This window comes from Oncorhynchus mykiss, chromosome 12 (genome assembly GCF_057628025.1).
Source record: "Oncorhynchus mykiss isolate SJ-2025 chromosome 12, ASM5762802v1, whole genome shotgun sequence".
Classification (NCBI taxonomy): domain Eukaryota; kingdom Metazoa; phylum Chordata; class Actinopteri; order Salmoniformes; family Salmonidae; genus Oncorhynchus; species Oncorhynchus mykiss.
Window position 1 is genome coordinate 79,094,964 of NC_143033.1, and position 26,412 is coordinate 79,121,375.

At 43.6% G+C, this 26,412-nt stretch overlaps 2 protein-coding genes and 1 non-coding gene across 10 annotated transcripts; 1 reads left to right on the forward strand and 2 right to left on the reverse strand.

Annotated features, from left to right (window-relative positions):
- Window positions 1-4,305: 4,305 nt before the first annotated feature.
- On the reverse strand, window positions 4,306-4,378 carry trnar-ccu (transfer RNA arginine (anticodon CCU)). Its single transcript has one exon. It is a non-coding gene; the product is annotated as a tRNA-Arg (tRNA).
- Window positions 4,379-8,263: 3,885 nt separating this feature from the next.
- LOC110538362 (PRKCA-binding protein) lies at window positions 8,264-23,189 on the reverse strand. 3 transcript variants are annotated; one of them, XM_021625130.3, is made up of 13 exons: window positions 22,993-23,189; window positions 22,267-22,332; window positions 19,609-19,720; window positions 19,253-19,381; window positions 18,181-18,247; window positions 17,443-17,532; window positions 11,591-11,644; window positions 11,436-11,498; window positions 11,101-11,234; window positions 10,815-10,907; window positions 10,637-10,687; window positions 10,361-10,505; window positions 8,264-9,809 (listed from the first exon to the last, which is right to left on the reverse strand). In XM_021625130.3, the coding sequence occupies exons 2-13, from the start codon at window positions 22,305-22,307 to the stop codon at window positions 9,550-9,552; spliced, it is 1,239 nt and encodes a 412-aa protein (XP_021480805.2). In that variant the 5' UTR covers window positions 22,308-22,332; window positions 22,993-23,189; the 3' UTR covers window positions 8,264-9,549. The 3 variants fall into 3 exon arrangements, with proteins under 3 accessions (XP_021480805.2, XP_021480806.2, XP_021480807.2); XM_021625131.3 differs by having other exon boundaries at window positions 22,267-22,336; window positions 22,993-23,186; XM_021625132.3 differs by having other exon boundaries at window positions 22,267-22,336; window positions 22,570-23,176.
- On the forward strand, window positions 18,814-26,179 carry LOC110538363 (galectin-2). Of its 6 annotated transcripts, none has more exons than XM_036938453.2 (6): window positions 18,814-19,092; window positions 19,306-19,401; window positions 24,504-24,603; window positions 24,991-25,070; window positions 25,514-25,685; window positions 25,896-26,179. In XM_036938453.2, the coding sequence occupies exons 3-6, from the start codon at window positions 24,589-24,591 to the stop codon at window positions 26,040-26,042; spliced, it is 414 nt and encodes a 137-aa protein (XP_036794348.2). In that variant the 5' UTR covers window positions 18,814-19,092; window positions 19,306-19,401; window positions 24,504-24,588; the 3' UTR covers window positions 26,043-26,179. The 6 variants fall into 6 exon arrangements, with proteins under 6 accessions (XP_036794348.2, XP_090049614.1, XP_036794345.2 ...); XM_090193488.1 differs by having other exon boundaries at window positions 18,903-19,092; window positions 24,532-24,603; XM_036938450.2 differs by lacking the exon at window positions 18,814-19,092 and having other exon boundaries at window positions 19,311-19,401; window positions 25,490-25,685.
- Window positions 26,180-26,412: the final 233 nt, after the last annotated feature.

The following is a 26,412-nucleotide window of genomic DNA, read 5'->3' on the forward strand; positions in this document are numbered from 1 at the left end:
TCAGATGAAACCAAAATTGAACTTTTTGGCAACAATGCAAAACGTTATGTTTGGCGTAAAAGCAACACAGCTCATCACCCTGAACACACCATCCCCACTGTCAAACATGGTGGTGGCAGCATCATGGTTTGGGCCTGCTTTTCTTCAGCAGGGACAGGGAAGATAGTTAAAATTGATGGGAAGATGGATGGAGCCAAATACAGGACCATTCTGGAAGAAAATCTGATGGAGTCTGCAAAAGACCTGAGACTGGGACGGAGATTTGTCTTCCAACAAGACAATGATCCAAAACATAAAGCAAAATCTACAATGGAATGGTTCAAAAATAAACATATCCAGGTGTTAGAATGGCCAAGTCAAAGTCCAGACCTGAATCCAATCGAGAATCTGTGGAAAGAACTGAAAACTGCTGTTCACAAATGCTCCCCATCCAACCTCACTGAGCTCGAGCTGTTTTGCAAGGAGGAATGGGAAAAAATGTCAGTCTCTCGATGTGCAAAACTGATAGAGACATACCCCAAGCGACTTACAGCTGTAATCGCAGCAAAAGGTGGCGCTACAAAGTATTAACTTAAGGGGGCTGAATAATTTTGCACGCCCAATTTTTCAGTTTTTGATTTGTTAAAAAAGTTTGAAATATCCAATAAATGTCGTTCCACTTCATGATTGTGTCCCACTTGTTGTTGATTCTTCACAAAAAAATACAGTTTTATATCTTTCTGTTTGAAGCCTGAAATGTGGCAAAAGGTCGCAAAGTTCAAGTGGGCCGAATACTTTCGCAAGGCACTGTACATATGAGATGAGTAATGTAGGGTATGTAAACAAAGTGGCATAGTTTAAAGTGGCTAGTGATACATGTATTACATAAAGATGCAGTATATGATATAGAATACAGTATATACATATACATATGAGATGAATAATGTAGGGTATGTAAACATTATATTAAGTAGCATTGTTTAAAGTGGCTAGTGATATATTTTACATCAATTTCCATCAATTCCCATTAATAAAGTGCTGGAGTTGAGTCAGTGTGTTGGCAGCAGCCACTCAATGTTAGTGGTGGCTGTTTAACAGTCTGATGGCCTTGAGATAGAAGCTGTTTTTCAGTCTCTCGGTCCCAGCTTTGATGCACCTGTACTGACCTCGCCTTCTGGATGATAGCGGAGTGAACAGGCAGTGGCTCGGGTGGTTATTGTCCTTGATGATCTTTATGGACTTCCTGTGACATTGGGTGCTGTAGGTGTCCTGGAGGGCAGGTAGTTTGCCCCCGGTGATGCGTTGTGCAGACCTCACTACCCTCTGGAGAGCCTTGCGGTTGTGGGCGGAGCAGCAGTTGCCGTACCAGGCGGTGATACAGCACGACAGGATGCTCTCGATTGTGCATCTGTAGAAGTTTGTGAGTGCTTTTGGTGACAAGACAAATTTCTTCAGCCTCCTGAGGTTGAAGAGGAGCTGCTGCGCCTTCTTCACGATGCTGTATGTGTGGGTGGACCAATTCAGTTTGTCTGTGATGTGTACGCTGAGGAACTTAAAACTTACTACCCTCTCCACTACTGTCCCATCGATGTGGATAGGGAGGTGCTCCCTCTGCTGTTTCCTGAAGTCCACAATCATCTCCTTAGTTTTGTTGACGTTGAGTGTGAGGTTATTTTCCTGACACCACACTCCGAGGGCCCTCACCTCCTCCCTGTAGGCCGTCTCGTCGTTGTTGGTAATCAAGCCTACCACTGTAGTGTCGTCCGCAAACTTGATTATTGAGTTGGAGGCGTGCATGGCCACGCAGTCGTGGGTGAACAGGGAGTACAGGAGAGGGCTTAGAACGCACCCTTGTGGGGCCCCAGTGTTGAGGATCAGCGGGGTGGAGATGTTGTTACCTACCCTCACCACCTGGGGGCGGCCTGTCAGGAAGTCCAGTACCCAGTTGCACAGGGCGGGGTCGAGACCCAGGGTCTCGAGCTTGATGACGAGTTTGGAGGGTACTATGGTGTTAAATGCTGAGCTGTAGTCGATGAACAGCATTCTCACATAGCTATTCCTCTTGTCCAGATGGGTTAGGGCAGTGTGCAGTGTGGTTGAGATTGCATCGTCTGTGGACCTATTTGGGCCGTAAGCAAATTGGAGTGGGTCTAGGGTGTCAGGTAGGGTGGAGGTGGTAGGGTCATTGACTAGTCTCTCGAAGCACTTCATGATGACGGAAGTGAGTGCTACGGAAACGGGAACAATGGTGGCCCTCTTGAAGCATGTGGGAACAGCAGACTGGGATAAGGATTGATTGAATATGTCCGTAAACACACCAGCCAGTTGGTCTGCACATGCTCTGAGGGCGCGGCTGGGGATGCCATCTGGGCCTGCAGCCTTGCGAGGGATAACACGTTTAAATGTTTTACTCACTTCGGCTGCAGTGAAGGAGAGTCCGCATGTTCTGGTTGCGGGCCGTGTCAGTGGCACTGTACTGTCCTCAAAGCGGGCAGAAAAGTTATTTAGTCTGCCTGGGAGCAAGACATCCTGGTCCGTGACGGGGCTGGTTTTCTTTTTGTAATCCGTGATTGACTGTAGACCCTGCCACATACCTCTTGTGTCTGAGCCGTTGAATTACGACTCTACTTTGTCTCTATACTGACGCTTAGCTTGTTTGATTGCCTTGCGGAGGGAATAGCTACACTGTTTGTATTCGGTCATGTTTCCGGTCACCTTGCCCTGGTTAAAAGCAGTGGTTCGCGCTTTCAGTTTCATGCGAATGCTGCCATCAATCCACGGTTTCTGGTTTAGGAATGTTTTAATCGTTAAACAACATCTTCAATGCACTTCCTAATGAACTCGCTCACCGAATCAGCGTATTCGTCAATGTTGTTGTTGGACGCAGTGCGGAACATATCCCATTTGTGTCATCCACCTCCCTCACCAGAGTTGTATCTGGAGAAGGTATTGGCCCACTGCTCCCCAGTGTGTGACAGGGTGTGGGCCAGACGCACCCTCTGCCAGGCCAGCAGGCTGTGGGGCATGACCTGGGAGAAGAGGGACGTGTTGAAGACGTTGTTGGTGGTCTGGGCCATCATCAGGCCACTGCCCAGGAGGTAGAAGTAATCCAGAGACACCAGGAAGCCTGTGTAGAGGGTGTTCTCACAGTATCTGTTTCTGTACTGATGAATTCTGAAGCATGTTAACAGAGGCTGAGAGGCTGTCATTGAGGTATCCATATGCATCCCCCTCTTTTTCTATCACTCCTTCTTTCAGTTGGACAGTCTTATGTGTAGCATCCCAGTACACTGTGGCTGCTTTCAACTCTGTAAAGCAGGCAATATACACATGTCAACTTTCAACAGAAACATTAGAGTATTTCTTTCTATTGACATTATCAAGTAAAAGCAAAAATCGTTTTGTGGGTATCTGTACTTTACTTCACTATTAATATTTTTTAACGTTTACTTTTACTTCACTACATTCCTAAAGAAAATAATGTACTTTTTACTCCATACATTTTCCCTGACACCCAAAAGTACTAGTTACATTTTGAATGCTTAGCAGGACAGGAAATAGTCCAATTCACACACTTATCAAGACAACACATGATCATCTCTACTTTCTCTGTTTTTGCAGACTCACTAAACACAAATGCATCATTTATAAATTATGTCTGAGTGTTGGAGTGTGCCCCTGGCTATCCGTACATTTTTTAAACAAGAAAATGGTGCTGTCTGCTTTGCTTAATATAAGGAATTTCTCATTATTTCTACTTTTACTTAAGTATATTTTAGAAATTACATCTACTTTTGATACTTAAGTATACCCCATGTCTGGGTGCACAATCCATTGGTTAGGCTGTACAGTGCATAAACTGTAATTATGCGCCCAATGCAATTCTAAATTCAAATATATCCACATTAAAAAAATATATATTCTTCAAATGAACAAATCATTTTTTTGTTGAATTTATATAACAACATTCTAACCTTGTGTGGCATTATCTAGTCCAATTATGGCATATTTTCACAATTTTTATCAGTTTACATCCGTTACAATGACGGATTTTTATTTCAAAGTCGAACCTGCTGTTGCACCTATTGTTGCTCTCGGGAATGTTGTTCATGACACACAATTTATCTCGATTGGTTACCCTCCATCTTGGATTTCTCACCAGAAGCAAGATCCCATTGTATCAACCTACAAAGTGAAACAAGTATACTCCACTAAAGTCATTACATTATATGTACATACGGTACCAAATACATCATCCAGAATACGATTAATGATCGAACCCTAATTCCAATGAAGGAAAAGGAAATTTGACGCAAAATAATTGTCCACCCCAGATGGGACTCGAACCCACAATCCCTGGCTTAGGAGGCCAGTGCCTTATCCATTAGGCCACTGGGGCGAGTGCGAGCAAACACGCGGGGGCGTGTCATTTTAAATTCAGCGTAATTCGTTAACGTTCATTTTCCAAGCACAGCATAGCATCATATAAAATCAAAATGTATTGGTCACATACACGTGTTTAGCAGATGTTATTAGGGGTGTAGCGAAGTGCTTGTGCTTCTAGCTCCAACAGTGCAGTAATATCTAACAAGTTACACAACATATACCCAATACACACAAATCTAAGTAGGAATTAAGACTATATACATATATGGTCGAGCAATGTCAGAGCAGAATGGACTAAAATACATTAGAATAGTATAGAACACAGTATATACATATCAGATGAGTAATGCAAGATATGTAAACATTATTAAGTGACTAAGATACCGTAGAAGGATAGAAAACAGTATATACATATCAGATGAGTAATGCCAGATATGTAAACATTATTAAGTGACGAAGATACCGTAGAAGAATAGAAAACAGTATATACATATCAGATGAGTAATGCCAGATATGTAAACATTATTAAGTGACTAAGATAACATAGAACAGTATAGAACACAGTACATATGAGATAAGTAATGCAAGACATGTAAATATTATTAAAGTGACCAGTGTTCCATTCCTTAAAGTGGACAGTGTTTTCTAGTCTATGCCTATAGGCAGCAGCCTCTAATGTGCTAGTGATGGCTGTTTAACAGTCTGATGGCTGTTGGGGACTGGGGACAGCAAGGAGTCATCAGGCCATGTAGTCCTGAGGCATGATGGTCCTAGGGCTCAGGTCCTCCGAGAGAGAGAAATAAATAAATAAAGGAGAGAAAGGGAGAGAGAATTAGAGAGAGCGCATACTTAAATTCACACAGGACACCGGATAAGACAGGAGAAGTACTCCAGATATAACAGACTGACCCTAGCCCCCCGACACAAACTACTGCAGCATAAATACTGGAGGCTGAGACAGGAGGGGTCTGGGGGCAGGGCCAAACAGGCCCTGCCCCCATAACCCACCCACTTTGCCAAAGCACAGCCCCACCCTCTGGAGAGCCTTGCGGTTGCAGGCGGTGCAGTTTCCATACCAGGCGGTGATACAGCCCGATAGGATGCTTTCAATTGTGCATCTGTAAACGTTTGTGAGGGTTTTAGGTGACAAGCCAAATTTCTTTAGCCTCCTAAGGTTGAAGAGGCTCTGTTGTGCCGCCTTCACCACTGCGGTCCCGTCAATGTTGATAGGAGGTGCACCCTCTGCTGTTTCCTGAAGTCCACGATCAGCTCCTTTGTTTTGTTGACATTGAGTGAGAGGTTGTTTTCCAGGCATCACACTCCCAGAGCCCTCACCTCCTCCCTGTAGGCTGTCTCGTCATCATTGGTAATAAATCCTACTAATGTTGTGTCGTCTGCAGACTTGATGCTTGAGTTCGAGGGGTGCTTGGTAACACATTCATGGGTGAACAGGGAGTACAGGAGGGGGCTGAGCACGCACCATTGTTGGGCCCCTGTGTTGAGGATCAGCAGAGTGGAGGTGATGTTTCCTACCTTCACCACCTGGGGCAGCCCCTCAGGAAGTCCAGACCCAGGGCCTCAAGCTTAATGATGAGCTTGGAGGGTACTATGGTGTTGAATGTTGAGCTATAATCAATAAACAACATTCTTACATAGGTATTCCTCTTGTCCAGATGGGATAGGGCAGTGTGCAGAGTGATGGCGATTGCATCGACTGTGGATCTATTGGGGCGGTAAGGAAATTGAAGTGGGTCTATGGTGGCAGGTAAGGTAGAGGTGATATATGACTAGTGACTATGACTAGTCTCTCAAAGCACTTCATGATGACAGAGTTGAGTGCTATGGGGCGATAGTCATTAAGTTCAGTTACCTTTGCTTTCTTGGGTACAGGAACAATGGTGGGCATCTTGAAGCCTGTGGGGACAGCAGACTGGGATAGGAAGATTGAATATGCCCGTGAACACACCAGCCAGCTGGTCTGCGCATGCTCTGAGGGCACGATTAGGGATGACGTCTGAGCCGGCAGCCCTGCGAGGGTTAACACTTTTACAGTGCCTTGCAAAAGTATTCATCCCCCTTGGCGTTTTCCCTATTTTGTTTCATTACAATTTGTAATTTAAATAGATTTTTATTTGGATTTCATGTAATGGACATACACAAAACAGTCCAAATTGGTGAAGAGAATTTTTTTTTCTTACTTGTTTAAAAAAAAAAAAAAAAAAAAAAAGTGGAGCGTGCAGATGTTTTCACCCCCTTTGCTATGAAGCCCCTAAATAAGATCTGGTGCAACCAATTATCTTCATAAGTTACATAATTAGTTCAATAAAGTCCACCTGTTTGCAATCTAAGTGTCACATGATCTGTCACATGATCTCAGTATCTATACACCTGTTCTGAAAGACCCCAGAGTCTGCAACACCACTAAGCAAGGGGCACAATGAAGACCAAGGAGCTCTCCAAACAGGTCAGGGAAAAAGTTGTGGAGAAGTACAGATCAGGGTTGGATTATAAAAAAATATCTGAAACTTTGAACATTCCACGGAGCATCATTAAATCCATTATTCAAAAATGGAAAGAATATGGCGTCACAACAAACCTGCCAAGAGAGGGCCGCCCACCAAAACTCATGGACCAGGCAAGGAGGGCATTTATCAGAAAGGCAACAATGAGACCAAAGATAACCCTGAAGGAGCTGTAAAGCTCCACAGCGGAGATTGGAGTATCTGTCCATAGGACGACTTTAAGCAGCACACTCCACAGAGCTGGGCTTTATGGAAGAGTGGCCAGAAAAAAGCCATTGCTTAAAGTAAAAAATAAGCAACCACGTTTGGTGTTCGCCAAAAGGCATGTGGAAGACTCTCCAAACATATGGAAGAAGGTACTCTGGTCAGATGAGACTAAAATTGAGCTTTTTGGCCATCAAGAAAAACGCCGTCTGACGCAAACCCAACACCTCTCATCACCCTGAGAATACCATCCCCACAGTGAAGCATGGTGGTGGCAGCATCATGCTGTGGGGATGTTTTTCATCAGCAGGGACTGGCAAACTGGTCAGAATTAAAAGAATAATGGATGGCGCTAAATACAGGGAAATTCTTGAGGGAAACATGTTTCAGTCTTTCAGAGATTTGAGACTGGGACATAAGTTCACCTTCCAGCAGGACAATGACCCTAAGCATACTGTTAAAGCAACACTCGAGTGGTTTAACGGGAAACATTTAAATGTCTTGGAATGGCCTAGTCAAAGCCCAGACCGCAATCCAATTGAGAATCTGTGTTATGACTTAGATTGCTGTACACCAGCGGAACCCATCCACCTTGAAGGAACTGCAACAGTTTGCCTTGAAGAATGGGCAAAAATCCTAGTGGCTAGATGTGCCAAGCTTATAGAGACATACCTCAAGAGACTTACAGCTGTAATTGCTGCAAAAGGTGGCTCTACAAAGAGTAAATAAACTCCCCAAAAATCTATTTTAATACCAGGTTGTAAGGCAACAAAATAGGATAAATGCCAAGGGGGTGAATACTTTCGCAAGCCACTGTAAATGTTTTACTCACGTCGGCCACGGAGAAGGAGAGCACACAGTCCTTGGTAGCGGGCTGCGTCGGGGGCTCTGTGTTATCCTCAAAGCGTGCGAAGAAGGTCACATGTAAACATGTGATCCAAACAATCCAGTTATATTTTGTATCTTTACACACAGAATGGTTACCAAATCTTTTTTTGCAGAAACTTTAATTCAATCAGAATAATGAATGTATCCTTCTGCCACACAACATGTAACAAACAAAGACAGAAGAGCTCAACACAAGATTAAAACACCCATAAGAAATACAAATATTCAATATCTTCATAAAATAAGACATTCTGGAAGCTCCAGCAATGTAAATTCTGATATATTCTTAATATTGTAAATCCTTTATGAGCCCATGGTTTTCACAATGAATACATACTGTATTTGAATAATACATGAAGCATAGAGCAAAATAAAAACAATTTACACAAAAATATCAAATTGGTATAACGTTCAATGTTCACTTTGTTTGTGGAACTGAGCGAGAGTAGCAATGTAACCAGATTAAAGCTTCAGCACAAAATCAATACAGTTCAGTAGTTGACAAATCAAAACAAAGACAACAAAGGTCCCTTTGATTAAATACATTCCAATTTGAAAGAACACAGCCCTCTACTGCACTTGTTTTATGATTATTAAACTGTAGTGGGGCTGAGAATCTAGCATTGGGTGCAGCAGCGAGGCAGAGAAATCCTTAACAATGACAGAAAATGTCAAGTAACAAAAAACACACTGGAATTATAACATTTAATTTGACCGAGGTTCCTTCATCTAGTTTAAAATGCGGTTTGGGCTGAACCTTGCCCTTGCACACTCATCCTTTACAAGTGATTTGTACCTCACTATGTTCAGCTACCCCATTAAAATGTCATGTGGTTTAGTGCAGATACAATGCAAAATATTGAGTGGGACTGTTAAACTTGTAACATCAGGGCTTGTGTCAATGGAAAATGAGTCCTATTTTGGTCTGTGGCCAGTCCTGGTTAATGATCACTCTTAGTCATGTGCTCGCCCCAAATGACTACATCATTTTGACCACTGTCATCTCATCAAGACAGGACTGGCCACTTGTTGAGAATAGACTCGTCTGTTCACATATGATTCAAATGAGACTGAAGGCACCCCAAACATATAAACACTCCTAAACTGAAGCATCAGCACCTCTTAAAACCTGTAGATAAAAATAATCTTTGCCCAATCATTCTGTAACATACTATGCTGCACTCATTTAGCAACGATATAACATTTTTTTAAGGAAATATCATGCCTGACACAAAACGCTGCAGCTGGAACACGATGATATGCGTGTTTGGTAGGGACTAGAAATAAACTTGCAGAATAAAATGACCCAGAAAAAACCTGTTGAATCAATTCAAGCCCCAAAAAGTTAGTTACAGTGATGGCTGTCAGTTGTGGAAATGGTATTGGTTACAGTAGGTTGCAATAGTTAGTTCCAGAACAGTTGAATAGCAGCAATTTACAGTAGTATTTTCCATTGTGATGACTTTGCTGACCATTTCCACATATTTAACTAATCATTGCTAAATAAATGCAGAGTGGCAGTTGATAGACGTAGGTGGAATTTTGCTCCAGAAAACAATCATATTAACTCTCAATAATCATCAATCAGTTTTTCAGCACCGTTCTCAGCCTGCTTGCCAGCACCCCCATCCTGTTCTTCACTTCCTCCCCCCCCTTCCTCTTCCTCTTCTTCTGTGAAGGAGCGTGACTGGCTGCCGTAGTTGATCATTGTGCGGGAGAGGTCCACCTCGATGGGGAAAACATCAGCATCCTTCAGCACGGCGTAGCACTCGTCGTAGTAGCGCGACATGCCTGACACAAAACGCTGCAGCTGGAACACGATGTCCTGGACTGAAGCAGGAAGGGAGAAAGATGTTAACACGCACCCTACCTTTATACCATACTTTAGACAGATCTGGTGTTTCCTAGCAGTGCAGAGGTCAAAGAAAGAGTTGTTTACAATTAGTAGGCCATCTGTGCCGAGAAACGCTCAGCCTGATACATTAGTATATCGTGAAGCAGGGAGAGAGGGACTGATCATACATTGGATAAGATTTACCCGCTGGGCACAGATGTCAGTTTAACGTCTAGTTTTGATTTACATTTGATTGAGGTTTCAACTAACTTGAATCCAACAATCTAAAATAATTATTATAAAGTTGGGTGAATTTTTATTTTAATTCCCTTGCGTTGATGATTTTGCAAATCCAATCAGTTTTCCACGTGGAAACAACGTTGCTTTACCCAGTTTTTGCCCTGTGGAAAGGCTTTTATATCCATTAGTAATGGGCAAACAGAGAGATACTGTTTGGAGAGATACTCTGTCCACTTATTACAGATAGCTGGACAGAGCGTTAATGGAGAGGATGATTCTCCTAGGTAGACAAACAGAGAGAACAAACCATGTTTCTGGTCCAGTAGCTCAATCTTCTCCAGCACATCCTTTCTCATCTTGGCAAACCGAGCACGGGCCTCCTGTCGACACCGCAGCACAAGCCGGTACTCGTAGTTCCCGGTGCCGACGCGATACATAGGCTCTCCCATCGCCTAAGGAAGCACACAGGTATATAAGAAAAACTAAATCACAAACACGCTTATAGAGATCCACTTTGTTACTCATTGATATATCAATGTTTCTGTGTGGACTACAGGCATAGGAAGTAAGGTAAGGTACTCACAATGCAGCTGTACTCTTCATCGTCCATCTCCTTCACTTTCAGACAGTAAGACTGGAACACAAAATGGATTAACCTTTAAGCCAATGACTAACACATTAGAAATAAACGCATTGGTACAGTTTAGGCCCAGTTTTTAGTTGATCAATGTTGACATTTTGAATAAGGGGTCTGCTCTCACCAAGTACTCAAATTTGACATCCAGGTATTTGCGGATGGTGAGCTTGGTGTCTGGTATAGCCTTATGAAGGTAGGTGTTCAGGTCATGGAGCATCTACAAAACAGGAGACAGAAAGAGGAACATGATTAATTGATTCCCAATATATATATATGGATGTGTGGGGATGGAAGTTATCTAATCTAGGTATATGCAGGAGTGAATGCAAGCTTGTTGGGTGTTGGCATATGAATCCTGTTAATGGTTTGTGTATTGATTTGACTGTTTGTTAATTTCTTCTACTACTCACAGGCTTGATGGTCTTTAGCAGCTGGATACCGTACTTCTCCATGTTGCGATGGGCCTCAGCAAACTTCACAAAGGCCTCACTGGCTGCAGCCTGAGGCTCCCGTACCCCGATCACAGAGAACACATCCCCAAACGCTGAGGAGCGTCCAGGCAGAGGGAGAGAGTGGAACAATCAAACATCATCCAGTCTCATGGCATGCAACACATTACTGTAAATACAAACCTGTTCGCTTTCAGTGTGAGGGAGCTTGAGTATGATCATAGTACATGGTTATATTGTGTCTAGATCTGTAGTTTAACATAATGTTTGTGTAGTTTCAAGGTGTGGCAACTCACCTCTGTGTGTCTGAGAGAGTTCAAAGAAGGCTCTGAGCAGTCTTTTCGTGTGCTCCATCAGGCCTGTAAAGAGACAAACAAGGACAGTGGTGCAAGAAGAGGGGAGAACGTATGGAGAATGTCACACATAATAACATTAATCATTTAAAAAATACCTTTGTACAGCTCTGCTGTTTTCTCCAACTCCTCCAGTCTCTTCACCAGACCATCTGAAAACGAAAAGGGCCTAGTATGAGGACACTTACAGTAGTAGCATAGTGCCCCTCTCCGGTCCAGATGATATCAGTCATCATGAGATTGCACAGAGCTTATGCAGTGGCCGTGTCCGAATACCCGTACTAGATAGTATCTGAAAAAAGTTGACATATTTTAAATAGTACTCCGAATGAGTCATCTAATACGTGATTGCGTTGACTCCTGCCATTCGTTCATTTTGGTACTGCGCATCAATTTATCTGATTATCAGCTTTTGTTAAACACGCGAGTCAGAAAAGGCAAGTGAATTCTACGAGATCAAATGCCAAAATTAGTATATAGTTTAAGTATGTAGTACGCTAGTACAGTTATTCGGACAGGGCCAGTATCTTAAGGGTGATGTTATTCGAAAACATAATGTTAACTTTCACTGCTATGCGGATGACACACAGCTGTACATTTCAATGAAACATGGTGAAGCCCCAAAATTGCCCTTGCTAGAAGCATGTGTTTCAGACATAAGGAAGTGGATGGCTGCAAACTTTCTACTTTTAAACTCGGACAAAACAGAGATGCTTGTTCTAGGTCCCAAGAAACAAAGAGATCTTCTGTTGAATCTGACAATTAATCTTAATGGTTGTACAGTCGTCTCAAATAAAACTGAAGGACCTCGGCGTTACTCTGGACCCTGATCTCTCTTTTGAAGAACATATCAAGACTGTTTCAAGGACAGCTTTTTTCCATCTACGTAACATTGCAAAAATCAGAAACTTTCTGTCCAAAAATGATGCAGAATTAATCCATGCTTTTGTCACTTCTAGGTTAGACTACTGCAATGCTCTACTTTCCGGCTACCCGGATAAAGCACTAAATAAACTTCAGTTAGTGCTAAATACGGCTGCTAGAATCCTGACTAGAACCAAAAAAATGTATCATTACTCCAGTGCTAGCCTCTCTACACTGGCTTCCTGTCAAAGCAAGGGCTGATTTCAAGGTTTTACTGCTAACCTACAAAGCATTACATGGGCTTGCTCCTACCTATCTCTCTGATTTGGTCCTGCCGTACATACCTACACGTACGCTACGGTCACAAGACGCAGGCCTCCTAATTTTCCCTAGAATTTCTAAGCAAACAGCTGGAGGCAGGGCTTTCTCCTATAGAGCTCCATTTTTATGGAACGGTCTGCCTACCCATGTCAGAGACGCAAACTCGGTCTCAACCTTTAAGTCTTTACTGAAGACTCATCTCTTCAGTGGGTCATATGATTGAGTGTAGTCTGGCCCAGGAGTGGGAAGGTGAACGGAAAAGGCTCTGGAGCAACGAACCGCCCTTGCTGTCTCTGCCTGGCCGGTTCCCCTCTTTCCACTGGGATTCTCTGCCTCTAGCCCTATTACAGGGGCTGAGTCACTGGCTTACTGGGGCTCTCTCATGCCGTCCCTGGAGGGGGTGCGTCACCTGAGTGGGTTGATTCACTGATGTGGTCATCCTGTGTGGGTTGGCGCCCCCCCCCCCCCTTGGGTTGTGCCGTGGCGGAGGTCTTTGTGGGCTATACTCAGCCTTGTCTCAGGATGGTAAGTTGGTGGTTGAAGATATCCCTCTAGTGGTGTGGAGGCTGTGCTTTGGCAAAGTGGGTGGGGTTATATCCTTCCTGTTTGGCCCTGTCCGGGGGTGTCCTCGGATGGGGCCACAGTGTCTCCTGACCCCTCCTGTCTCAGCCTCCAGTATTTATGTTGCAGTAGTTTATGTGTCGGGGGGGCTAGGGTCAGTTTGTTATATCTGGAGTACTTATTCCTTATTCCCACTAATCTACTGACGGAACGCAAGAGTTGGCTAATAACAGACCTCCATCCTATGCTAGCTTGCTCCTATGCTAGCTTGCTACCGATTTAGCTGTCTAAATCGCCGTGACCCCCAACCAACCTCTCCACTCACTGGACCCTTTTGATCACTCGACTGAGCATGCCTCTCCTTAATGTCAATATGCCTTGTCCATTGCTGTTCTGGTTAGTGTTTATTGGCTTATTTCACTGTAGAGCCTCTAGTCCTGCTCATTATACCTTATCCAACCTATTAGTTCCACCACCCACACATGCAATGACATCTCCTGGTTTCAATAATGTTTCTAGAGACAATATCTCTCTCTTCATCACTCAATACCTAGGTTTACCTCTACTGTATTCACATCCTACCTTACCTTTGTCTGTACATTATACCTTGATGCTATTTTATTGACCCCAGAAACCTCCTTTTACTCTCTGTTCCAGACGTTCTAAACGACCAAATCTTATTGCTTTTAGCCGCACCCTTATTCTACTCTTACTCTGTTCATCTGGCGATGTAGAGGTGAATCCAGGCCCTGCAGTGCCTAGCTCCACTCCTATTCCCCAGGCGCTCTCTTTTGACGACTTCTGTAACCGTAATAGCCTTTTTCATGCATGTTAACATTAGAAGCCTCCTCCCTAAGTTTGTTCTATTCACTGCTTTAGCACACTCTGCCAACCCGGATGTTCTAGCTGTGTCTGAATCCTGGCTTAGGAAGACCACCAAAAATTCAGACATTTTAATTCCAAACTACAACATTTTCAGACAAGATAGAACTGCCAAAGGGGGCGGTGTTGCAATCTACTGCAAAGATAGCCTGCAGAGTTCTGTCCTACTATCCAGGTCTGTACCCAAACAATTTGAACTTCTACTTTTAAAAATCCACCTCTCTAAAAACAAGTCTCTCACCGTTGCCGCCTGCTATAGACCACCCTCTGCCCCCAGCTGTGCTCTGGACACCATATGTGAACTGATTGCCCCCAATCTTTCTTCAGAGCTTGTGCTGCTAGGCAACCTAAACTGGAACATGCTTAACACCCCAGCCATCCTACAGTCTAAACTTGATGCCCTCAACCTCACACAAATTATCAATGAACCTACCAGGTACCTCCCCAAAGCCTTAAACACGGGCACCCTCATAGATATCATCCTAACCAACTTGCCCTCTAAATACACCTCTGCTGTTTTCAACCAAGATCTCAGCGATCACTGCCTCATTGCCTGCATCCGTAATGGGTCAGCGGTCAAACGACCTCCACTCATCACTGTAAAACGCTCCCTGAAACACTTCAGCGAGCAGGCCTTTCTAATCGACCTGGCCGGGGTATCCTGGAAGGATATTGATCTCATCCCGTCAGTAGAGGATGCCTGGATATTTTTTTTTAATTCCTTCCTAACCATCTTAAATAAACATGCCCCATTCAAGAAATTTAGAACCAGGAACAGATATAGCCCTTGGTTCTCCCCAGACCTGACTGCCCTTAACCAACACAAAAACATCCTATGGCGTTCTGCATTAGCATCGAACAGCCCCCGTGATATGCAGCTGTTCAGGGAAGCTAGAAACCATTATACACAGGCAGTTAGAAAAGCCAAGGCTAGCTTTTTCAAGCAGAAATTTGCTTCCTGCAACACTAACTCAAAAAAGTTCTGGGACACTAAAGTCCATGGAGAATAATGCTTCTCCCAAATCTGCTCAGCTGATGTTCTGAATGAGCTGCAAAATCTGGACCCCTACAAATCAGCCGGGCTAGACAATCTGGACCCTTTCTTTCTAAAATTATCTGCCAAAATTGTTGCCACCCCTATTACTAGCCTGTTCAACCTCTCTTTCGTGTCGTCTGAGATTCCCAAAGATTGGAAAGCAGCTGCGGTCATCCCCCTCTTCAAAGGGGGGGACACTCTTGACCCAAACTGCTACAGACCTATATCTATCCTACAATGCCTTTCTAAGGTCTTCGAAAGCCAAGTCAACAAACAGATTACCGACCATTTTGAATCTCACCATACCTTCTCTGCTATGCAATCTGGTTTCAGACCTGGTCATGGGTGCACCTCAGCCACGCTCAAGGTCCTAAATGATATCTTAACCGCCATCGATAAGAAACATTACTGTGCAGCCGTATTCATTGATCTGGCCAAGGCTTTCGACTCTGTCAATCACCACATCCTCATCGGCAGACTCGACAGCCTTGGTTTCTCAAATGATTGCCTCACCTGGTTCACCAACTACTTCTCTGATAGAGTTCAGTGTGTCAAATCGGAGGGTCTGCTGTCCGGACCTCTGGCAGTCTCTATGGGGGTGCCACAGGGTTCAATTCTTGGACCGACTCTCTTCTCTGTATACATCAATGAGGTCGCTCTTGCTGCTGGTGAGTCTCTGATCCACCTCAACGCAGACGACACCATTCTGTATACTTCTGGCCCTTCTTTGGACACTGTGTTAACAACCCTCCAGGCAAGCTTCAATGCCATACAACTCTCCTTCCGTGGCCTCCAATTGCTCTTAAATACAAGTAAAACTAAATGCATGCTCTTCAACCGATCGCTACCTGTACCTACCCGCCTGTCCAACATTACTACACTGGACGGCTCTGACTTAGAATACGTGGACAACTACATGCAGTCTATCACAGTGCAATCCGTTTTGTCACCAAAGCCCCATATACTACCCACCATTGCGACCTGTACGCTCTCGTTGGCTGGCCCTCGCTTCATACTCGTCGCCAAACCCACTGGCTCCATGTCATCTACAAGACCCTGCTAGGTAAAGTCCCCCCTTATCTCAGCTCGCTGGTCACCATTGCATCTCCCACCTGCAGCACACGCTCCAGCAGGTATAGCTCTCTAGTCACCCCCAAAACAAATTCTTTCTTTGGCCGCCTCTCCTTCCAGTTCTCTGCTGCCAATGACTGGAACGAGCTACAAAAATCTCTGAAACTGGAAACACTTATCTCCCTCACTAGCTTTAAGCACCAACTGTCAGAGCAGCTCACAGATTACTGCACCTGTACATAGTCCACCTATAATTTAGCCCAAACAACTACCTCTTTCCCTACTGTATTTTATTTATTTTGCTCCTTTGCACCCCATTATTTGTATTTCTACTTTGCACATTCTCCCATTGCAAATCTACCATTCCAGTGTTTTACTTGCTATACTGTATTTACTTTGCCACCATGGCCTTTTTGCCTTTACCTCCCTTAGCTCACCTCATTTGCTCACATCGTATATAGACTTGTTTATACTGTATTATTGACTGTATGTTTGTTTTACTCCATGTGTAACTCTGTGTCGTTGTATGTGTCGAACTGCTTTGCTTTATCTTGGCCAGGTCGCAATTGTAAATGAGAACTTGTTCTCAACTTGCCTACCTGGTTAAATAAAGGTGAAATAAAAAAAATAAAAAAATTCCTATTCGGTGTCCTGTGTGAATCTAAGTGTGCGTTCTCTAATTCTCTCCTTCTCTCTTTCTTTCTCTCTCTCGGAGGACCTGAGCCCTAGGACCATGCCCCAGGACTACCTGACATGATGACTCCTTGCTGTCCCCAGTCCACCTGGCCGTGCTGCTGCTCCAGTTTCAACTGTTCTGCCTTATTATTATTATTCGACCATGCTGGTCATTTATGAACATTTGAACATCTTGGCCATGTTCTGTTATAATCTCCACCCGGCACAGCCAGAAGAGGACTGGCCACCCCACATAGCCTGGTTCCTCTCTAGGTTTCTTCCTAGGTTTTGGCCTTTCTAGGGAGTTTTTCCTAGCCACCGTGCTTCTATACCTGCATTGCTTGCCGTTTGGGGTTTTAGGCTGGGTTTCTGTACAGCACTTTGAGATATATAAATAAATTTGATTTGATGTCAACTAAATTGGCTTCAATTGACTGTAATTGGCTTCAAGTGTATGCAATGAGGAAAGTAAAAGTCAGAAATAATAGAAATGTATAACATGGCCAGACGGATGGACAGTGTGTTTTGTCCCAGTCTCACCATTGCAGAGTATGGCTCTGCTGAGCCCCAGAGCGTCGGCTGTACCAGAGCTCATGTTCTCCACCAGGCGGTGCTTCACCTTCTTCAGCACTAAAACACACCAGATGTAGAAACATACTATGATGGTAGCATCTGTCGGTCTGGTGGGTAAGAATGGTACTCTACCCATATATAGGAAACTGCCAAAATAAAGGAAACACTTGAGTAAATGTGGGATACAATGTACTGTATATTGAAAGCAGGTGCTTCCACACAGTTGTGGAATTAATATTCCGTCATATGCAGGGTCATGTATAAAAATGCTGGGCAGGCCCAGTTCCCCAATATTTTGGCTACCATCGCTAGAAAAGATCTTAGTGACTTTGCAAGAGGGATGATTGTTGGGGCAAGTTTGACAAGAGCTTCAGTGAAAAAGACTGCTCAATTTGTTGATGTTTCATGATATGCCACGGCCCTGCCAGTCACCCGATCTCAACCCCAGAACAGATTCTGGAGCGGCGCTTGAGACAGCCTTTTCCACCACCATCAACAAAACAACAAATTATGGAATTGCTTGTGGAAGAATGGTGTCACATCCCTCCAGTAGAGTTCCAGACACTTGTAGAATCTATGCCAAGGAGAATTCAATCTGCTCTAGCGGCTTGTGACGGCCCAACGTCCTATTAAGACACTATGTTGGTGTTTCCTTTATTTAGTCAATTACCTGTATATTTTAGAGATGTATTCTGCAACTGTTACCTATGTCCAGCGACTTCCCCTGTTTGGGGTCAGCCTGCAGCTTGTTGTAGTGGATTGTTGCTTCTCCCTGCAAAGACAAGAGGAATGAATGGAAGAGATAAGACAGTCACTCAAACCCCACCTCAGTATAATAAAAACCATGATGCAAATCCACAGACACTTCCCCCAGGGATCATATTACTCAAACTAAAATATATAGCCTATGGAGTTCCCCAGGCAATACAGTATTGCTAGATCTACCTAACATTGGCTTTCTCCCCTGGTTAATCTGGGGATTCGCGTTACATGCAGGTTATAGTCAACAAGGTATTGCCAAACAATCCATGTGTACAAAGTGTGTCTGCAACTAATTTCAACTGAAAATCATGAAGGACAAGACTGCACAATATAGCAGTCTTTAAGCTAAACAAAGGTGCTTCTGCAAGTGTAGAAACATAAGAATGACAGATTCTCTGATAAAACTGCACAACATTTGCAAGTAATATCAATAAATACCACTGTGACAATTTCAACTCAGTGGGCATAGCATGCAAAAAAAATGAAAGAGTCAGCGAAGCCTAAGGGCTACAATGGCACATACTAATCCTTTATACAGACAGTGGAGCATCTCTCCCCATCTCTCTAATCCTGAGCACAGACCATGGTGGGGTAGTCATTGAACTCGCATAGCTTCCTGTGTCGTCACAATGGATTTAAAAACAACATTGCCACTCCACACTGGTGACGTGAGGGTCCAAACTCCTGGCTATTGTCCTGTTCTCACTAACTCCGCTGAGCGATCGGAGGTGTCCCTATTATTTAACATCGAATAGTGACCGCAGTCCTTTTCAGACTGACTGGTAATTTACTGCTAAAAAACACAGAATCCAGAATTAAATACTGTGGCTTTGGACTTTCTATTTTTATCTACTGGTAAGTGTTAGTCTTGTTAGTTTTGTCAGTGTTGGTACAAGGTTTGGGTTGTGTGGCTAACAAAAAAATAACTATAGGAAATACACTAACTGGTTTGTAGTCTTTTGCAGTATCAAACAAAAATGGATTGAAAAGCTGATTCCAAGCCCTCTTAATGTACCTGGACAGCCTGAATCATCTTTGCCACCTCCACCTTTGTCTTGCCCTTCACAGGTTTGCCGTTCACTCCTGTGATCTCATCGCCAGCCGCCAGAGTCCCCTCCAGAGCAGCAGGGGTGTTGTCAAAGACCTGAGAGATCCCAGTTACAGGTAAAGAATATATCCAATAATGACAAAAACCAAGCCATAAGAGCACAGAGCCTTAAAACAAACTGCTTTAAGAAAGTTCAAGATAATGGTTTATGCAATGCATCTATAATCGAATGTTCCTGATTTAGTTAACACTCTGGATACATAGCTACTGAACCAAACATTACTGCTCTAAAGACTGAGGTACAGTATAGAGGTACATAATACCTGTACAATGTAGAGACAGGGACAGTACTGCGCCCCACCCCCGATGCTGATCCCTATCAGGTTCTGAGCATCCTTCTTCAGGGATATAGTCCCAGGGACTGTAGGGATCCCCCTGTTGAAGAATAATTGGAGATCTTGTTAATACATTGTCTAGTGTCTACAATATGATTTGGGAAAGCAAGCATTGTCAAAGACAATTAGATTAGATGTACAGTGCATTTGTAAAGTATTCAGACCCCTTCACTTTTTCCACATTTTGGTACGTTACAGCCTTATTCTAAAATGTATTAAATGTTTTATTTCCTTCATCAATCTACACACAATACCCCCATAATGGCAAAACAAAAACAGGTTATTAGAAATTTTGGCAAATGCATAATACCCCCCCCCCCCCCCCGGAAATTTTACATTTACATAAGTATTCAGACCCTTTACTCAGTACTTTGATGAAGCACCTTTGGCAGCGATTACAGCCTCAAGTCTTCTTGGGTATGATGCTACAAGTTTGGCACACCTGTATTTGGGGAGTTTCTCCCAATATTTTCAGGTCTCTCAAGAGATGTTTGATCAGGTTCAAGTCCGGGCTCTGGCTGGGCCACTCAAGGACATTCAGAGACTTGTCCCGAAGCCACTCCTGCATTGTCTTGGCTGTGTGGTTTGGGTCATTGTTGTCAAGGTGAACCTTCGCCCGAGTCTGAGGTCCTGAGCGCTCTGGAGCAGGTTTTCATCAATGATCCCTCTGTACTTTGCGCCGTTCATCTTTCCCTTGATCCTGACTAGTCTCCGAGTCCCTGCTACTGAAAAACATCCCCAAACCATGATGCTGCCACCACCATGCTTCACCGTAGGGATGGTACTGGCCAGGTAATGAGCGGTGCCTGGTTCCCCCCAGATGTGATGCTAGGCATTCAGGCCAAAGAGTTCAATCTTGGTTTCATCAGACTAGAGAATCTTGTTTCTCATGATCAGATTCCTTTAGGTGCCTTTTGGCAAACTCCAAGTGGACCGTTTTGTGCCTTTTACTGGAGGAATGGCTTCAGTCAAGCCACTCTAGCATAAATGCCTGATTGGTGGAGTGCTGCAGAGATAGTTGTCCTTCTGGAAGGTTTTCCCATCTCCACAGAGGAACTCTGGAGCTCTGTCAGCGTGACCGTCGGGTTCATGGTCAGTTTGGCCTGGCGGCCAGCTCTAGGAAGAGTCTTGGTGGTTCCAAACTTCTTCCATATAAGAATTATGGGGACAACTGTTGTTGTGGACCTTCAATGCTGCAGACATGGAATGTCCTTAAAACAAGTCAAAATGAGGCTCAGTAGTGTGTGTGGCCTCCACGTGCCTGTATGACCTCCCTACAACGCCTGGGCATGCTCCTGATGAGGTGGCGGATGGTCTCCTGAGGGATCTCCTCCCAGACCTGGACTAAAGCATCAGCCAACTCCTGGACAGTCTGTGGTTGGTGGATGGAGCGAGGCATGATGTCCCAGATGTGCTCAATTGGATTCAGGTCTGGTAGAACGGGCGGGCCAGTCCATAGCATCAATGCCTTCCTCTTGCAGAAACTGCTGCCACACTCCAGCCACATGAGGTCTAGCATCGTCTTGCATTAGGAGGAACCCAGGGCCAACCGAACCAGCATATGGTCTCACAAGGGGTCTGAGGATCTCATCTCGGTACCTAATGGCAGTCAGGCTACCTCTGGCGAGCACATGGAGGGCTGTGCGGCCCCCCAAAGAAATTCCACCCCACACCATGACTGACCCACCGCCAAACCGGTCATGCTGGAGGATGTTGCAGGCAGCAGAACGTTCTCCACGGCGTCTCCAGACTGTCACGTGCTCAGTGTGAACCTGCTTTCATCTGTGAAGAGCACAGGGCGCCAGTGGCGAATTTGCCAATCTTGGTGTTCTCTGGCAAATGCCAAACGTCCTGCACGGTGTTGGGCTGTAAGCACAACCCCACCTGTGGACGTCGGGCCCTACCACCCTCATGGAGTCTGTTTCTGACCATTTGATCAGACACATGCACATTTGTGGCCTGTTGGAGGTCATTTTGCAGGGCTCTGGCAGTGCTCCTCCTGCTCCTCCTTGCACAAAGGCGGAGGTAGCGGTCCTGCTGCTGGGTTGTTGCCCACCTACGGCCTCCTCCACGTCTCCTAATGTACTGGCCTGTCTCCTGGTAGCGCCTCCATGCTCTGGACACTACGCTGACGGACACAGCAAACCTTCTTGCCACAGCTCGCATTGATGTCCCATCCTGGATGAGCTGCACTACCTGAACCACTTGTGTGGGTTGTAGACTCCGTCTCATGCTACCACTAGAGTGAAAGCACCGCCAGCATTCAAAAGTGACAGGAAGCATAGGAACTAAGAAGTGGCCTGGTTACCACCTGCAGAACCACTCCTTTATTGGGGGTGTCTTGTTAAATGCCTATAATTTCCACCTGTTGTCTATTCGATTTGCACATCAGCATGTGAAATTTACAGTGAATTTCACAGAAGTGTGATTGACTTGGAGTTACATTGTGTTGTTTAAGTGTTCCCTTTATTTGTTTGAGCAGTGTGTGTGTGTATATATATATATATACACACACACACACACAAACAAACATTTCTAAAACAGTGTTTTCACTTTTTGAAAAGGATGCAAATCATATTTACTTACAGTTTGTCCTCCTCCAACTCATAGTCCATGTCTGTGAACATTCCAGGACTGTTTATCCTGTATAATCTGGCTAAGAGGAAAACATTAATCAATGCCATTCTTCTTAGTCTATCAAGACATTAAAAAAATAAGTTAACTAGTTATGTCACACAAAATTCCATCACGGGTTAAGGTTGCCAATGCTGACACAGTAAGTGTAACAGAATATGTGGGCAACAAAATAACTAGAAAGCTTTCCTTTATTTGCTGGCAAGAAATTGGAATTAGCTGGTCAGTTAATGATAAAGCCAACGGTAATAGTACCTGGGCTTTAGTAAACGACGAATATGACGAGATCGTCGTCTCCACAAGCACAGTTAGTCGGTCCTGGTTCAAGCCTAGCTAGGCTTTTATTTAACCAGGCAAGTCAGTTAAGAAAAAGTTCTTATTTACACTGACGGCCTACCCCGGCCAAACCCTAACGACGCTGGGCCCATTGCGCGCCACCCTATTGGACTCCCAATCACGGCCGGTTGTGATACAGCCTGGAATCGAACCAGGGTCTGTAGTGACGCTTCTAGCACAGCGATGCAGTGCCTTGGACCGCTGCACCGTAGCTAGCCACTTCCCTAAATACTGGTTAGCCTACATGCTAGCTAGGCTACCCAATGTTGGCAGCTGTCAGCAGTATGTATATTGCAAATGAGCATGATAAAAAAGAAAGGTGGCCACTGGCCAGCTATTTACCTCCGACAGTTGATGACGCGCGTTGTTATCTTAACACAAACGTTTATCTCATGCCCCTGGGGAATGTTTCTTTAAATGTACATTTTATTTTAGATTCTTTTGTATTTCTTCGGACCACTTCACGGGTTATTCATCTGTCAAAAAGAAGATTCTGTTTACTTGCTCTCGTCACTTCCGGGAATTTAGCGGAAACTGTCACTGATTCCCTTTTCCTCTTTCCCCAAAGATATTTTTATTTATTAAACAGTAACATGCAAAACAGCGCTATCCTGAACCCTTGGGACGTCCCACCCTTACCTTAACCCCTACCCTAACCATAATCCTTACCTAACCTTAATCCTTACCTTAACCATTTAACGTTTCTACTTCAATGGGGTAGGGAGGTCCCAAGAATTCCAGATAGCAAGGACCAAACTGTTTTGGACTGGATTTCAATATTATATCATAAAATTCATGAACACGCTGTAATTTAAGATATGTATAAAATTGTATTTGTGGATTCATCTACTTATTCTACCTGATGCCTTTTCTAAAAGTTTTTCTATAGCGTTTTTGTGGTTTTTTGCACTTGGTAGACCATTCAAAGACTAAAAGGTTGATAGGATAGGGACGTAGTCACACTTTCACAGCACATATATCTGAATATACTGTTGATTCATAAAATCTATTCACTGTTGTATTTGTTAAGGGCATATCATGCACTTTAACTGTCCAGTGGTTCCAGATTTCTATTAAATATGACCTATAATTAATTACAATATTAGTTGTATAGTTATTTCCTTCATTTTTAAAATTATGTTTAAAAGCATATTTTCTGTGTTTGAAACAACAGAACGCTGTGGGCGTATACCAGTAATTAAAAATATTAATGACAAGTAAACGACTTAATAGCCAGCTCAGCCAATGAGCCAATGAGACGTCTGGGACAAAAACGTGACATCACGTTATATGAGGAAATAGCAAGCATTTTTTTTAACGGTCTGTTTGAGATACAACTTTAAGGTGGGCTTTGAAGTGTGTTTTCTTCTGAAATGTATGCTTTGGACACAAAATATAAGTTGATAACATTATTTGGGTATGAGTTAACACAGCATGAGCTTTTAAAAGTGAGATTTTTCACTGGACAGTCATTTACTTTAAACACTCATTACAGCACCACTAGAGGCTGTCAACCAATTAGCATTCAGGGCTCAAACCACCCAGATAATAATATACAGTGCAGCACTACACAGTTGATTACTGATCAGATTGACTTTGATCAAAGATAAAGCTTTTCCATGTGAGTAAAAGCATCAGTTTAGTAGGCAACTATCTTCACTGCCAGTCTGCCACCAAGCTTCTTCTAATAACCTAGTATTAGGGTGTGAGTGAGAATCATTTTGATTTATTTATTGAATCATCATTAATCATGCCTCATTATCATGCTAATCAGTGAGTGACTTGTGCGAGGAGGGTTGCGCACATAAAAGGATAGTTCAAACTTCCAACTAACATTTTACTTTGTATCTCAGTAAATAAGGCTATCTTGTCTGATCCCAGTCCGTCCGTCTTGCAACTCAAACCACATTCAGGGCCCCTTTCGCCACCAGTGACAACATGGCAATGCCAATGGTAAGTCTCATTAACTTTCATGCATGGCTGATACTTTTATTCCACATAGTTACTTACTGAAGAGGCTGTGTTTATACAGGCAGTCCAAATCTTATCTTTTGTGGGAAAAGATCAGAATTGGGCTGCCTGTGTAAACGCAGCCATAGTGGCCTACATGCTTACTGCACTCAGATATGTGTTGCTGAGTGAATTAATTTAAAAGGTCAGGCCCTTGAGTCTTGATTATGTTTTGACAACATGGTAATTGTTGAAAAATAAATTGTGATTCCAATGATTATTAAAAGTCAGTCATTAAATATTTTATAATCCAACATGTCATATTAAAATACAAAATCACTTTTACCTTATGTTCAAAAGCACTCCATTTATTTATATGGTTCTTCATAGGAACTTGAGCTGAAGCATGTGGAGCTGAGAGCTGGAGACCAGTTCAAAGTACAGGGGAGGATTATGGATGAGGCTGAGAGGTACATTTAAACATTTTCATTTTTCATTTTATTTAACTAGGCAAGTCAGTTAAGAACAAATTCTTGTTTACAATGACGGCCTACCCCGGCCAAACCTGGACGATGCTGGGCCAATTGTGAGCCGCCCTATGGAACTCCCAATCACAGCCGAATGTGATGCAGCCTGGATTCGAACCAGGTACTGCAGTGACGCCTCTTGCACTGAGATGCAGTGTCTGCACCACTTGGGAGCTGCATTTAACTGTTTTTCTGTGTGTTTATATCACACAGAGGGACCCATAAATTAATCTTTTGCATAAAAATAAAACGACCAGTTTCACAAATTATTGCTCGAAAGAGGAGAGGACGGACCAGAGAAGGGTTTTGTTTTGGTATACTGTATGTGTGAAATCAATTCATGTTAGACAGACATGTATTAGGGTTTCTGGATTTCCCATATCCAGGTTCCAGATCGACCTGGGCTGTGATGAAGATGACCTGGCACTGCACTTTAACCCACGCTTCAATGATGACACTGATGGTACTGTGCTCGTGTGCAACTCAAAGATTGCCGGCTGCTGGGGTGATGAGAAGAGAGAGATCCACAATCCACTCCAAAGGGGTTCTACATTCAAGGTGTGAAAATGGAGGTTGAAAATATGGAGGGAGGGGGGTTTGGTCCTGACTATAAAAATTGATGTCCATGTAATCTCCCGCTAGTATCGTTTTAAGGAAACTAGCGCTAATGCTTAGTCCAGCTTGTTCGTTGCAATTGGCCATGTGGGTGTAAGGGTGAATGTGCTACAACACTAATGATGTAAACAAATGGGGTTTCTCCCTCTCAAGATTGTGCTGAAGCTGACGGGCGACATGTTTGAAGTGGAGATGCCTGATGGACAGGAGATCCAGTTCCCCAATCGTGAAGGCCTACACGTCATTACCTACATTCGTATCAAAGGAGACCTCAAACTTACTTCTTTCAAAATCTACTAGACCCCAATATATGAGGGGTGATTTAGTTAGATCAATGGGTTAGGACAGGAGCAATGACACTCATCAAATCATTGTTCTAATATATGTATTAGTGAACTGTTGGGCATATTAAATATGTATCTGGGTTGACCACAGTCTATCACTGTTTATCTTTTTTTCCCCATAGTATGGTATATTTGTTGCAATAATATTCACAATCTCACGTACACTAAACTCAAGGGTAATATGAAGATGAGGTTATGGAACTATTTGCCCTGGAATTTTAGGTCATAATACCTTTCCAGATCTTCTTGAAATCGACAAACAAACCACTTCCAGTATGGAAGTTCAGAGAGGTCTGGTGTGATGCTCCAATCAGCAAATCCTGGGC

What these genes read in the sequence shown, in the direction of transcription:
- LOC110538363 (XM_036938450.2), top strand. An exon ending in ATTATGGATGAGGCTGAGAG is followed by an intron (nt 25,071 to 25,489) that starts GTACATTTAAAC and finishes GACATGTATTAG; the next exon opens with GGTTTCTGGATTTCCCATAT. An exon ending in AAAGGGGTTCTACATTCAAG is followed by an intron (nt 25,686 to 25,895) that starts GTGTGAAAATGG and finishes CTCCCTCTCAAG; the next exon opens with ATTGTGCTGAAGCTGACGGG.
- LOC110538362 (XM_021625130.3), bottom strand. Translation starts at nt 22,307, where the DNA reads ATGTTCACAGACATGGACTATGAGTTGGAGGAGGACAAACT. An exon ending in GGGGAAGTCGCTGGACATAG is followed by an intron (nt 17,533 to 18,180) that starts GTAACAGTTGCA and finishes GGTGTGTTTTAG; the next exon opens with TGCTGAAGAAGGTGAAGCAC. An exon ending in GCTACTGGACCAGAAACATG is followed by an intron (nt 9,810 to 10,360) that starts GTTTGTTCTCTC and finishes TTCCTGCTTCAG; the next exon opens with TCCAGGACATCGTGTTCCAG.